The 15,316-nt window shown below is 39.5% G+C and overlaps 1 protein-coding gene across 1 annotated transcript; it reads left to right on the forward strand.

Annotated features, from left to right (window-relative positions):
* Positions 1-485: 485 nt before the first annotated feature.
* Positions 486-14,874, forward strand: LOC116313367 (cathepsin Z). Its single transcript, XM_031731036.2, has 6 exons — positions 486-621; positions 3,020-3,177; positions 3,329-3,508; positions 7,147-7,297; positions 12,447-12,612; positions 12,802-14,874. The coding sequence occupies exons 1-6, from the start codon at positions 494-496 to the stop codon at positions 12,913-12,915; spliced, it is 897 nt and encodes a 298-aa protein (XP_031586896.1). The 5' UTR covers positions 486-493; the 3' UTR covers positions 12,916-14,874.
* The last annotated feature ends 442 nt before the right edge of the window (positions 14,875-15,316 follow it).

Here is a 15,316-nt window from a genome sequence, read left to right on the forward strand (position 1 = left end):
CTACTCTTGTGGTGTCAAAGAATAAAAAAGTGGCGCTGAAATGAACAGAACAGGTCTCTGTAATAGCTTAATGATGCTAATTATGCCACTGCAGAAATGCTTGTTGCTTTATTGTTATTGCTTGAAAAGAGAGCAGTCATTTGTGATTTTTGTTAGGTAGTGATCCACTTAAAGGCCTGCTTCAGTGTGTTGTCACATGTCTTAAGAAAAGAACTGACTGATAACCATACAGTTAAAAGTCAGTTACACAAACATGTCTTCTAAAATGCAACAATGACACAACCCCCAAAATATGTGGGCCCACTGACACTGTTTTTATTTTAGCTGTTATATATATATATATATATATATATATATATATATAGTCTCAGTGACCACATTCTCCACATCCTTCCATCTATTGTGTTCACGGGGAGTGAACAGTAATCTCTCGAGCCGACAGGGGGCTGTCTGTGATTGCGTCACTGCGTCAGAGGAAAGGGGCGGGGCCAACATGGCGGCTACAAATTTTGCATGTCTGCTGTTTTGCTTAGCATCATTTTCACAGCAAGTCAGCGCCTCAAGGCTTCTCAACGAACCGTGTTATAAACCCATCAGAGACCACAGGCCGGACTTTGTCAGGTAGGTGAAGATTTTGACCTCCAGCGGTCACACAGGTACTCACGTGAGCTCAGAGAGGAGCTAAACTAGCTCAGAAATAAGGACTCTGGCAGCCTTTCTTATCTTATCCTAAAAGTTGGCTGCAGCGTCTCTTAATAATATCGTAATAACTCGCCTTAGTGTAGTAATATAACGTTAACGTATTAGTTAAATAAAAACTTATTAACATGAGTATCAAAGTGAGTTCCGGGATAGTTTTCTGTACTTCAGTACTTTAGTGCAATCTCAAAAATATGTATTCTCCCAATGACGTGTATTGTTTTACGTGTACAGTACTAGGGTTTTCCTTGAAAATAAGCTTTTATATTTAGATATAGCAATATTATCTTTTAAGCTACACTAAAAAGAATATGTTAAAAAACACACACTTTAGTCACTGAAGTAGAAATAGGAGTAGACTGTGGAAAAATTTCACAACTAACATAACATTTTAAATACAGTTTTTTGGGGGAAATGTTTCAGTAGTTTTTGTTCATTTGGTTGGATTTATCAGCACAACCTGCCTGATGAGGCGCCTGTGAATGTGTGGAGAGCTGGGATGTCTGAATGACTGCTTCCACAAAGTGTTGTGGTTCCTATTATGGATTTATTCTTCTAACAAATACACTCCATATAATAAAGACTGCAACACTGAAACAAACACTCTGAACCCAGTAAAAAAAAAAAGCTAATTAGAAAATATAAAACTATTTGTAGTTAAATGTGGGGGATAAAAAGGGAGGATTTTAAATTAGCATAACAGGGGTGGCCTGTGTTCCAGTTTCTGTGTATTTTTATTACCAAAATACACAGAAATCAAAACTGGGCCACCAGTGTCTGGTTAACTCAACATACGCTCACAAGAAACCTCAAAAAGATGATCTAAGGATTCATCACTGCGGAAACAAATATGCAGAACAGCAGGTGAACAAAGGCTAAAGGTTTGAAGAGTTGTTACAGCAGAAAAAGGGAATACACACATATGCAAAGAATAGTGACTATTATAAGATTATGAAACAATCGTTACCTAATGATGGAGATGGGAAAGTGTAACTAAGTCCTGTTTGGTCCTCACATGATCAGTCTGAGACCTGTAATCTACACAGATAGCATGTGTTTAATTTTTAATTTAAAATACATACACGCTTCACATGTCACTGTCAAAATATCTGGAGGTGGAGGAATAGAAGATGTTAAGAGTTTCACTGTGAGTGACCAGAATGGGCAGGATTAGGCATGAGTACAAGGCTGAGATGGTTTGAACGTGTTCAGAAGAGGGATGAATTGTTTAAAGGATGTTGAAAAAGGATCTGCCAGGCAGATGGAAAAGAAGACCATAGAGAAGATTCATGGATGTAGTGAAAGAGGACATACAGAGGGTTGGTGCGACAGGGGAGGGTGTTACACATAGGGTGAGACAGAGGCAGGTGATCTGCTGTGCTGACTCCTAAAGACAGCAGCGGAAGAAGAAGAATTTAAATCTTCTGATTGGAAATGTTATGACACATTTCTTACAATGTTGTTGCATCATTTAGAGATTTACTTTACTGCTGTAGCTGATAAATGTGGAGCTTCATTCATCTATATTAGATAAAGTGACAACAAATTTGTGTGTCGTTACATGGAAAAAATGGTAACTTGATTAACTTCACATAGTTATTAAAAAAACAGAAGCACACAAAAAAAGACTGAGGAGGAAATGTTTAGTGAGTGTGCAAGCAAAAATGAATAGAACGTTTACTCTTTACCAATTTCATGTTTTACTAGAGTATTATGTCAAGGTTTAATTTGAGACGTAATAGGAGATGTACAATACTTCCTTTGCCAGTATAAACAGTTAAAATTGCACCTTAAAGCTGTGCTTTAGTACTTTTCACCACAGGCTTTATTATAATGAACAAAGTAGCAGTAGGATACCCATTTCCATTAAGTTCTCCATTAAACAGTCAGCAGGGCTTGTTAAAAAAAAATCCACAGCATCGCAAACTGAGAAGTATCATTGAGAGTTCGAATTCATCTCTTGATGTGCAGAGGCAACAAAGTAACATGTTTTTGGTCAAAAAACAAGAAAATCCCATTAAATTAATAAAAAGCCACGTCTGATTATCTGTAATTGCACAAAATTTGACAACTGGTGCAAAATCATCTAAAGTGAGATAACATGCTTGCTGAACTTGGTGCTCAGCAGGGACGGATATCACCGCACAGACATGCAAATGTCCTGTCCGGCTATTAGCACCCACAGGAAATGCCAGTCAGTCACAGCAGTTACACTACCCACACACTCCCGAGAGGGGATGATATTAGTCAGACAAGTGAAAACATCTGTGCTCGCTTTAATAACAATAATTACAGCTGCTCATCACTCCCCTTTGTTTAGGACGCAGGCCCGGCCGCATGTAGAGGTGTTGAAGCTTCCTCCGTCATGGGACTGGAGGAACATCGATGGGAAGAATTATGTGAGCGTCACGAGGAACCAACACATCCCCCAGTACTGTGGCTCCTGCTGGGCCATGGGAGCCACCAGTGCACTAGCTGGTAACCATGACAACAGCGGGATGGAGGAAAATTATAATAGAGATACGGCTAGAGGGCATATTGTCATGTGAAATGAAAATAACTAAATTTAGTGGTATGTGGAGAAGCATCTACCGGCTTCTGCTAATGTGTGTCGTTCTTTTTGTCTAAGACCGCATCAACGTCAAGCGTGGAGGAGCGTGGCCGTCGGCGTACCTGTCCGTGCAGAACGTGATAGACTGCGGGAGGGCAGGTTCCTGTTACGGAGGCGATCACCTGAGAGTCTACGCCTACGCGCACGAAAGAGGCATTCCTGATGAAACCTGCAACAACTACCAAGCCAAAAACCAAAGTAAAGAAATACTGAGTTATATTTCGTTCGTTTGTTTTTTTCATCAAAGGCCATATTTTCTTTTATTGATTTGCTCCAATCAGTATTGGATAATGTTACCTAAGATTAGTGGCATTAAAAAGTAATCTATTACTCTATTAACTGCTGGGGTCTTAGGTTAATTTATGATTGTAAATTACACTTTAGGTGTGTCAGGCTGCAGTTTCTTGTCTCTCTGTGTTACGCTGTGATAGACTGGCAGTCTAACCAGGTCATAACCCACCTTTCACCCAATGTCAGCTGGATCTGATCAACTTATTAAATTCAGGGTTGTGGGGTGGGGCTAGAGCCTAATGCAGCCATGGACTGATTGCCCGTCTGGTAAGGCAGACAGTGACAAACTCTAACGAGCACATCTTAGGACTGTGGGAGGAAGACAGAGTACCCCAAGAGAACTCACGCCACACAGAAAGGCCGTAGATCAGGGGTGTACAACTCCAGTCCTCGAGAGCTACTGTCCTGCAGCTTTTAGATGCATCCCTACTCCAACACAGCTAAATCAGACGGTTGGATTACCTCCTCAGCATGCCATCAAGTTGATAACAAGCCATTCATTTGATTCAGGTGTGTTAGAACAAGGATGCGTCTAAAAGCTGCAAGACAGTAGCTCTTAAGGACTGGAGTTGGACACCCCTGCCCTAGATGGCTCGTGGAGTCAAACTCAGGACCCAGTGCCAATCACTGCACATCTAGAGTGCTGTAGAGCACAGGTGTCAAACTCCAGGCCTCGAGGGCCGGTGTCCTGCAGGTTTTAGATGTGTTCTTGATCCAACACAGCTGATTTAGATTGCTAAATTACTTCCTCAACATGTCTTGAAGTTCTCCAGAAACCTGGTAATGAACTACCCATTTGATTCAGGTGTGTTGACCCAGGGTGATATCTAAAATCTGCAGATTGAGCGTAGGTTCCAAACCCACCTCAAAAAAACCCTCATGATGTTGGTCTGTAGCCTACTGTATATTATGAGTCTCTTGAATTTTTTGCATAGCTAGTTGACAGTAATAAAATGTTCTCCACCACACAACCGGGAACAAACGTGTTAAATTCCCCATTGAGTGACGGCTTTAGCCAATTTAAAAGCTCTCTGTTGTCAGGAACACATTAGAAAGGAGCTTCCAAATTCATGATGCAGAAGCAGGTGAATAAATAACTCAGCCTTTGTTAAGCTATTGTAAAAACAAAAAGAAACCTACAGACTGAAGAAGTGCTGACAAAGGAGGGGGTTGACAGCATGCACAGAGGGATGAGTGGTGACTAGACACAGGTGAAGGTGATGAGGGCAGAGCAGACAATCACAAAGGAACAGGAAGTAAAACTAAAACAACTAAAATAAACTTCAAGGTTAAGCTGAAAGTAACAAAAGACAATAATGATCTCTGAGACGTAAAGAGTGATGCTAACGTGACTGCAGAGACAGAGCAACAGGAGGCAGGAGGAAATGGAGAAAGTAGAAGCTCAATACTGCACCGCAAAACCAGCAGAAAACCTTTCTGAGCTCCAGCAACTAGCCTCATCACCATCGCTGGGCTAAAATTAGCTCACAGGTGGCTCTGCAAAATATGAAGCAGTTGATAAGAGACTCATCACACAGAATAAAGCAAGTACTTGAGTAATGTAAATTCTTTTCTCTGTGACCATGCCAGCTTACCTGACTGACACAAAATATCCCACATGTTGATTTGTAAGTGTGACTTTGAAAGTTTATCCAGAATTCAGCTTTGGTAGTTTTCTCCAGAAAACAGTTGATGGAGCTTTGCTGTTGTGACTGTGACATATATCATGATATTGATGGTTCGGATCGTTTGGATTGGGTGTAAAATTGATTTGGTTGCAGTTTATAACAGAGCTTAAGTATTTGCTTTGGGGGGTGTCAGCCCTGAAATTGCCTTTATTCTTGACATTATGAGGGTTCAAAAATACTGGGGGGAAAAAAAAGGCAAATTAAAAAGTGCAAAGCTTCGACCCACCTCTGTGTACTTAAAGGGCCTGTTGAAATGATCTCACTCTCTCTTTGTTGTTCGAGCACAATGGTGCTACACCGGTGCCTGTGAAGAAATGCTTGTCCTGACCCGACTGCACGGCGCTCAGAGATGAAGCCTCTTAATTAAACGGTTCAGAGGAAAAGGTTGACTGGCATGCTGGGCATTTATTCAGGAACACAGAGAATTAATGAACCCATTAAACTGGTACCATCCCCCCCAAACCGCTGGTACATTTTGGACACCGCATAGATGTGTTACCCAGCACATAATTATGTAGCAGTATTCACAGTTATGTCTTAATGCACAGCAGAACATCATCCCTACGTTTGAGGGTTTGGAAACCTCAGTACCTATTTTTGTGCATTGTACACACAGGACATATTTAGGATTACTTCTCGCCAAAACACGTATTTGTACACATTCTACTTTACACTGCAATTATGATATGATATACAAATGTTTTTAAAACGGCAGCCTCATTGTGTTAAAAGCTCATCTTAAAATATTGAGCTACTTAGAGTATTGCTGCCATGGTATTGCGACCATTCTCTGTAATACTATAGTTAGACATAACTAAAGTCACATATGTGATTCTGGTAGTAAGTCCTGCAGCTTGAGCAGCCACTGCATGGAGAGACGTCTCGGAGGCGTTATGCTCACCAGCAGTAACTCTTAAAGAAAATCGCATTAGCTCAAAATCTAATGACCCCTTATGATAACAGATAGACGGGCCACAGTGCACTACAGTATACAGTTTCAGTGCACTATTTTTTTAGTGGCGGTATTGTAATAGAGATTTTAAACAGCGCTGCGAAACGGCAAAAACAAGATTACATCTCAACAAGTGATGTTAGTTTCAGTTTTCCATCATAAAGCGATGAGGATAAGTAAAGTTCCTGTGAAAAAGAAGCTTTCTGGAACTGCTGCCACATGCCGGGGATCAGGTGAACTCGGTCGGGAAGACGAGAAGTGACAAAGAGAGAAAGCAATCAGTGATGAAGAAAGCGAGATGGGCTCTTCACTGTAATACGGACTGGGAGCCAATTCTTACTGCCAGCATACTGTGCGTGGCCGATCTTACTGATGCTCTTGTAGCTGAACAGGAACAAAAATCTCTACAACCAGACTCCAAAATATGGAGAGAGAGAGTGGAGGCGATTAAAGCAGCAGATTATTGTAAGGAGATATTCTGCTTTCATATATGAATGCAACAGCTTGGTGTCCACAATTCTGGCCCTTTAGAGTAGTTATCTGTCCAGTTTTGAGATGTAATTCTAGTGAAGTCCTGGCATATTTTAAATCACTAGTTTTAACATCATAAGTCTTGGCATGTTCACTGTTTTGAGGAAAAATGTAACTGACATAATTCTCAACTTAGTAAAATTAGAGATCAGCAGTCTGGCATCGACAGCCACGCCACATTCAGAGTCACTTAAATCACCTTTCTAACGCTCAGTTCGGCTTTTAGCAGGTCATTTTGACCATGTCTACACGCCTAAATGCATTGAGTTGCTGCTATGTGACTGGCTGATTAGACAGTAGCATTAACAAGCAGTTGAATCAGGAGCAAACTGAGCGCTCACTGAACTTTAAATCATCTTCTTCATTTGTTGTAGAGTGCGAGCTGTTTAACCAGTGCGGCACATGCTCCTTCTTTGAGTCGTGCGCTGTTGTGAAGAACTACACCGTGTGGAAAGTCGGAGACTACGGAGAAGTTTCTGGGAGAGACGAGATGAAAGCTGAAATTTTCACCGGCGGACCCATCAGGTAGAGTAAGTCATCCTCGAAGTCATTTCTCACTTTTCATCCACCTACTTCTCCTGTGTGAGGGAGGATACTGTTAAGATTCAGAAGTTAAGGAGAGATATACTGGAAATCCAAATAACAACACTGGTCCGGCTGGGTGGAGTCAGACGATAGTTTTCAATGAACACACGCAGCGTGGGGGAGTGTCTGGCAGCCTCGCCTCTGTCAGTGCGCCCCAGGGTGGCTGTGGCTACAACGTAGCTTGCCATCACCAGTGTGTGAATGTGTGCGTGAATGGGTGAATGACTGGATATGTAAAGCGCTTTGGGGTCCTTAGGGACTAGTAAAGCGCTATATAAATACAGGCCATTTACCATTTACCATGCAGACAGCATCAGATCTCCGCCCAGCAATGACACAGCAATGCATTTATACATCAGGCCCCCTGTTGCGTCAGATAAACAGAATACATGCATACGTCAAATCAAAACCACAATGACTTTTAACATAGTTTAAAAGAACATTCTCTTCGCCTCGAAGCCAGGTGCTTCCTGTCACCATCCTGCCCGGCTTAACTTCTGGAACATCAGGCCCACGTTCTGCACAAACTGTCACTCATGCAGGCACAATTTTGCAGCCACAAGCAAAAATATGTTTAAACTCTTACCTATAAATGACTCTAACTACTGCGTGTGTGTGTGTGTCTCGTCCTTAAATGCTCTCTCATCTCACCCGTTGCACTTCTGACCTTTCACCAGAACAGAGGCTCATCCTTACATGTAATAACCTAACTGGAACTATATATGTAATATGTTGAATAAATATTTTAATCAAGAACCTCTACTAAAAGCTTAATCCAAAGATATAAATGAATAAAAGATAATAGAGAATAAACTAGTGAGAGTCTCCTGAGACTCTGCTTTCGGTTTCATTTCCTGCAAAGCATACTCTGCAAACCTGCAGTTTCCTGTCAAGACCTTTAGGCCCAGATTATATTCAGAGGTAAGCCTTTCAAATAATGCAATGTAATCTGCCTATAAACATTTTAAGATTATAGATTCAAAAGCATTTCGGGTTATAGATTCAACTCCACAGTTTAAAGTGGTTCTCACTGAACCTGTAATAAAGGCTAATATGATACCAGTATGTTTGAACATCTGAATGCAATATCACTATTAAGAATGAAATGGTAATGATGATTATAAAAAATAGCAGCAAATAATAGCAGCAAAATATCTTTCTACTCTCAACAATACACTGCCTGGGATTTTCACTGAGAAGCTGTTCTCTTAGGGAAGTTTTTTTTTTCAGTGAATGAATCTTTAATGATTCTTAAAACCTTGGAGAAAGATAACAGCATCGAGTGTCATTTTTTTTTCCACTCAGAGAAATCTTAAAGTCAAATTGAATGCCCTTAAGGATTGAAAAAAATCAGACCTATATTACATTTCACCTTGAATCCACTTTGATAAACTCAGCTGAGCGTTTTGTGTCCCTTTAGAGTTTACATCTTACATTAGCTGTTAGTCTTTTAGTGAAGGTTTGGCTCTGACAGCTTTATATTATCTTTAAATTAATTCATGCAGTATTAACAGGGTCTTTAAGAGTTTCCATTGTGCTGTTGTAATATCTGCAGATAAGAATTATTCAGCTTTTTTTCAAATAGTTGATACCTAAGAGCCTTAATAAAATTAAAACAAGATTTTGGGCATGTAGGTGTATATCACTGTCACGTCCCTGCTCAGCTAAGGCAAAGAGTGTGGAGTTCAGTAAAGGTATTTATTAACCAGCAAAATGGTTACAGTAACAAGTTAATATGTAAATGGATTTATACAGGTCTTTTACCAATTTACCCATTCATATAGACGTACAGGACTTAATGGTTTAATGATATTTAAGCACTTAATCAGTATCACATCCACACCTAACTCCAGTTTAGAGTCATCAAATAATCTAACATGGAAATCTAGCTATGATGTCTTCTGGTTCAGGTGTCACAGCAGGACTGGGAGGAGATCTTGAGGCATAATTTGGAGAGATTATGTCTCCCCTGAATGTGCTGGCGGCTATGACTGGAGAGAGAGAGGTCTGAGCATCTCTGCCGACTGCTGCTAACACCTAACGAACTGTGCTCCCCATCCAAATAGTACCCTGTGTCTTAACAGAATAACTTAACTAACTGTGGGGGTGTGAGTGAGCAGCGGGGTAAGCAACGCCTCGCAAAGTTTCCAGGAGCCAGAACAAGTGCCTCAGAACAAACAGTACTTGCTTAACGCTGTTAAATTAATTTCACATTAAAAGCACTGGCTTACAACTGTGATCCAAGAGGCAGACTGCTCATATTAAAAGCACTGAGTAGCATCTATACTGTATTTAAATAAGGTGACAGCAACAAGGTGCGTTTGCTAAATGGTCATCCAGACTGAGCGCCTGTCCATTAAGACAGCAGGGTGATTGATACTCACAGGCGCAGGTGGATCTACGTATGATGAAAAGGCTCAAATGATTAAACTACAGGGGCTGGAAAAATTGTGAAAACATTGCAAGAGAATTTCAAGTTAATTAAAGGAGACTTATTATGCTTTTCTTTATTTTATGTCATGCATATACTGTTAAAATTATGAATGTGCTTATTAGTGTTGTGAGTGGTGATATGGAGACAACCCAAAGGCACAGGACATGTTGGAACATGGGGAAAAAAGTCAAACTGAAGCAAAAATTTTAAAAACTAGAATATACAGATCAACTGAGGATTCAACAGTAGGATTGCTTTTGGCACCAATATCTAATCAGCCAATCCCATGGCAGCCGCTCAATCCATTTAGGCACACTGACATGGTCAAGATGACGTGCTGAAGGCTGTGGTATTTAGAAACACTGAAGATGACTGTGTCCAGCAGGATAACACGCCATGTCACAAAGCTGAAATCATCTCAAACTGGTTTCTTGAACGTGACGATGAGTTCACTGTTTTCAAATGACCTCCACAGTCATCAGATCTCATTGCAAAAGAGCACCTTTGGGATGTGGTGGAAAGAGAGAGTCACATCATCAGAATCAGAATACTTTATTAATCCCAGAAGAAATTATGCAGTGAATGTGGAGCCAACAAATCTGCAGTAACAGTGTGATGCTATTACGTCAATATGAACCAAAATCACTGAGAAATGCTGTTGAATCTGTGCCTCAAAGAATTAAAGCAGTCCTGAAGGCAAAAGGGGATCCAAGCCAGCACTCGCAAAGTGTACCTAATTAAGTGACCATTAAGTGTCTATATATACACACAGAAAATAACTGAACAATAGCACACAGGTGTGTGCAGCACGCAGGAGGAAACATTGTGCCTTATTCACACACAGTGTGTAAAGTGTGTGCACGCTAGTCATGAATATTTTAGGGCCTGAATTTGTTCGTACTCCGTGAGCAAATTTAAAAGTCCCTCTGACCAAGCAAATGAATAAGTGATGAAGGCCTGGCTGTCTTATAAAATGTAACACATGTCTATAATTTGAATTGAATACTACAATTTTTGCTGTCATTATTTAGTTATTTAAATAATTACTTATTATTATATACGGTTAAACACAGTAAGCCCCAAGATAGAGTCTAATTTCTTGGCACTGTCCCACATATTCCAGAGAATTCTGGAGAATATGGATGATATTCTCAACTTCCGTTATTTTGGACAGTCCTCGCATTTTTTTATACTGTCATAACTCTGGTGGAAACATTTTGGAAAGCTGTGCCGTTTCTAACTACTCAGACACTTTTACTTCAGGCTTTTTCCTGCTTTCTTGCTTTAGTGGTGCAGGATACGCTCTGACATCACCAACACTTTCTCTGCTTCACCTGGAGGTAAACATGTTTCTTTGTACAGACAAATGAGAGCAAATAATTCATATAGTAACAATTAAGTTGAGCACTTTTCAAAACCAGTGATACAAAGTGCTTTCCAGAAACCATAAGAAAACAAAGAAGGAAATTATAAATCAGTTAAACTAAGGCTCATGTGTAATGTCAAAATTAGATACAGTGTGATTCAAATTTTAGTGAATAACTTAAACTTAAGTTAAAAATCAATAGCTAAAAGAAGAAGAAGACAAGTTAAATTTTATATATGCAAATATACATTAATGTAAATATATGTATACATAAATATGCACATGCATCCACCCACACGCAAATATATATATATATTTATATTTGAAAATGAATGCATGGTGTTAACAACAAAATATGTCAGTGTGCATGTTTTACTAATCCAGCTGTAATTTTACATACGCTCTTGATTTTTTGCACAGGCTGAGAACGTTCCCAAACACGTATTAGTAAATAAAGCCCAATCAACTGCAGGTGAAAGTAACCGGAGTAGATTAGACCATCACAAAGGAGAGAAAAGGCATGAAGTAAAACTATACACCACAGAAAACTAGATTTCACAGGAAAACAGGAAGTAATCGAAGACAACGAACAACCAGACATGAATGATAGCCAATAAACACGAAGTCAGGGATACACAGAAAGCACAGCATATAAATAAAACTAGAGGAAGGCAGAATAAGAATAAAATCAGGGGAAGAACTGAAATACAGTAGTATCAAAAAAAAGTCAAAACAAGAACCCAAAAACTCACACACGAGAGTCAAAACTAGAAAAGCAGTGAAATCCAGACAGGAGCCAAAATTCAAAAATCCAAGAAGAGCTGAAGGTCAAGATGACAACAAATGAAATGAAATTAAAACAAAAATCCAAAACTCATAGGTCACAAAAAGTGTTTGTTTCAAACAGTGCATGACCTGAGGAGCTGCAACAAGGAAAAATATGGAGCTGAAAATAAGCACAATGTGTCACTTTTAATGTGTCAAAGGATGTAATAATATCTATGCAAGGAAAGTTGCACAAAGGTCCATCGAGAAAAATTGTATTTATTAACATCTGACTGCAGATTCAAAGCAGAAGACTGCGAGCAAAACTTTGCACTTAAAGTTCTCACAATGCATAATACACACTTAAGATGCAAGTACAAATTTTGAGCCCGCTTTAAAAGCCGACGCATAGCTAAAAATGACCGTAATTTGAGCCCACGTAACTGTTCCATCTAAGATTTAGCATTACATTTCAGTAATGAAAGAAAATGGCAACATAAAAGGCATGAATTCTTGTCTTTCAGCTGTGCATTGATGGCGACTGAAGGCCTGGAGCGATACTCCGGAGGGATTTTCTCCGAGTTTCACCTTCTCTCTCTGCCAAATCACATCGTGTCTGTGGCTGGGTGGGGCGTGGGCGAAGATGGGATCGAGTACTGGATCGTCAGGAACTCCTGGGGAGAGTTCTGGGTTGGTATTTCACGACAGCCTGTGCTTACTCCGAGCTTAATGAGCTCTGTAAACTAAATTCACAAGTTCTTATTAATTTTGTTTTGGCTGAGCTGAAGCAGAAAATGTTTGTTTGTTTTTTTTAAGACTTTTTAATTTCTCAGACTTGCAGTCAGAGTAAATAGTACTGTTTTGTTTTCTTCCTTTTAGGGAGAACACGGCTGGGCGAGAATTGTCACCAGTGCATTTAAAGGAGGAAAAGGCAACTGGTTCAACCTGGGTATTGAGAAAAACTGTGCATATGGAGACCCTATTGTAACATAGGTCCTTAATTAAGGTGATCAATCTTACTGAAATAACTGTGGGTAGTTTGGAAAATTTAGGGAACGCTTTCCTTCTGTGCACTAAAATCAACATGTGCAAACAACAATTTGCTGTTTTATGTGGGTTTATTTTTTGAAAGTGCTTCTTGGCTGAGAGCAGTAATGTCCTGAAGCTAGTTCAATCCAAGAAATTGTTTGGTACACATCTCCCTGTAAAAAAACCTCAATCACAACATGTTATTTATGCACTTTGGTTTCTGCATAAAATAAACAGTAATACAAAGTAGCAGTGCACTCAGCTCAGAATCTTAAACATGTACAGACAATACCAGCTCTCACTAAGTATACTTCTTAGTGTTTATTTAAGAGCAGGAAGAATGCATTTTGAGTTCTTATCTGTCATCAGCACTACCAGCTTAAAGAAAGTCCTTCCATTTAGGATTTTCAGCCTTTACAGGTTGTCTGAGGATCAAGCTCAGACACGGTCTGTAGCAACAAGATATTTGTCGATGGTTTAGATAGAGCTAAAAACATATAAAGGAATCACTTATTAACCCCTAAGCTTCCCTCTTAGACAGACTTGAAAATCACTTAAACATATTTCTATTAAAAAAATTACAAAGTGTATCATTAAACATTGGCACATTTTATTTAAGCTGTTTAATCAAAGATTCACAGGTCTTTGCAAATAAATGGGCCAAAAATCTGAGTGGTAAAGTGGTCGTCGCTGATTGCTTCGAACCTCCTCAAACATATTTAAATTGTGAGGGGATTGGAAGAAAGTTCAAAGTTAAAGATGGACTCTTTCTTATAGAACCAAATATTTGGTCTACTTGTTAAAATGCCCAAATGGGCTGATAATAGCATAGGAAAACTAAACAAAATTGTAAAATATCTTTGCTAGCAGTGCCATCAGTCATTATCAAGTTGAGTCACTTTTTTTTATACAGCAAATTTTACAACAACAGAAGTTGAGCCAAAGTGCTTTCCAGGCAGGTGCAGTTGCGTTCCAGGTCCAGACGTTATGCTGGTGCAGAACTGTGCCCTGTCTATGTGGTCAGAGTATGCAGATCACGGATAAAGGTGCTGATGCCGTTGACTGGCTCTCGCCTTCCCCAGACCTAAATCCAGTTGAGAACCTCTGGGATGTTAGGTATCTGTACATCTGATGCAACCAAATAGCACCACAGACTGTCCAGAAGTTCACTGATCCAGGTTTGGGAGGAGATCCTTGCGTGATTTAAATGTGTAACTTTTGGTCTTACTTTAAGGAGCTCCCCTCCTTTCACTCTTGATAGGGCCACCAGGCTGCCCTAAACTGAGCCTGCTGGAGATCACTTCCTGTTGAAAGGAGACTCTTCCTCCCCACTGATGACAATGTGCTTGCTAATAGTTGATTCATCTGACCACAGAACAGTTTTCCACTTTGTCTCAGTCCACTTTTAAAAAAAGCTTTGATTCAGTGAACATGGCAGTATTCACATGTTCACATGTGGTTCTCATGATGGAGGTTTAACCTGCATTTTTGGATAGCTATATTGATTTTCAGCTCTGGGTTTTTCCAGATTCTCTGAATCATTTGTTGATATTATGCACTGTTAATGATGACATATTCAAAGTCTTTGCAAGTTTAGGAACATTATTCTGCGACGGTAGATTTTTGCAGATTGGTGAACCTCTGCCCATCTTTACTTCTGAGAAACACCGCCTCACTAAGATAACCTTTTTACACCCGATCATGTTACTGACCTGCTGACCTGCACGCTGCAAAATGTTCAGTCAGCTGTTTCTGTTTAGTACCACTTACTTTTCCAGCCTTTTGCTGTCCTGACCCAAACATTGATTTTGTCATCAATTTCAAAATGATCCAACATTTTTCATGAAATTGTAAAATGACCGTGTTTAAACATTTGACATGTTTTCCATGTTCTATTATGAATAAAAACCTGGGTTTAGGAGATTTGCATTCTGTTTTTATTAACATGTTACACAGTCTCCTACCTTTCTGCGAGCTGGCATTGTAATATTGTAGAGTTCTTATATTACAATAAAGTGCTTTGAGACCAGTGTTGTAAATTGTTGCTTAAAATAGGCTTTTACTAAATAAACAAGTGATACATATATATGTGTATATATATATATATACATCATTTTAATCTGTGAGCTTTACATGTACTTGTTGTTGGATTTTGTTACCATGGCAATGCTATCAGTTTTTTAATCTAACTCTGCTCATTAGTGTTACTTTTATTCATTCGCTTTTCACATTTTAGAGAAAGCTTAGTGTAAAACCTTTTCACTGTAGACGTTTAGGTCGATATGTGGTACAGTTTGCAAATCGTGACCTTTGAGCTTAACCGCATTCAGACCTTTTCAATTAAATAAATATTGTAACACAGAAT

The sequence above is a fragment of the Oreochromis aureus genome, linkage group 18 (assembly GCF_013358895.1).
Source record: "Oreochromis aureus strain Israel breed Guangdong linkage group 18, ZZ_aureus, whole genome shotgun sequence".
NCBI classification, from domain to species: Eukaryota; Metazoa; Chordata; class Actinopteri; order Cichliformes; family Cichlidae; genus Oreochromis; species Oreochromis aureus.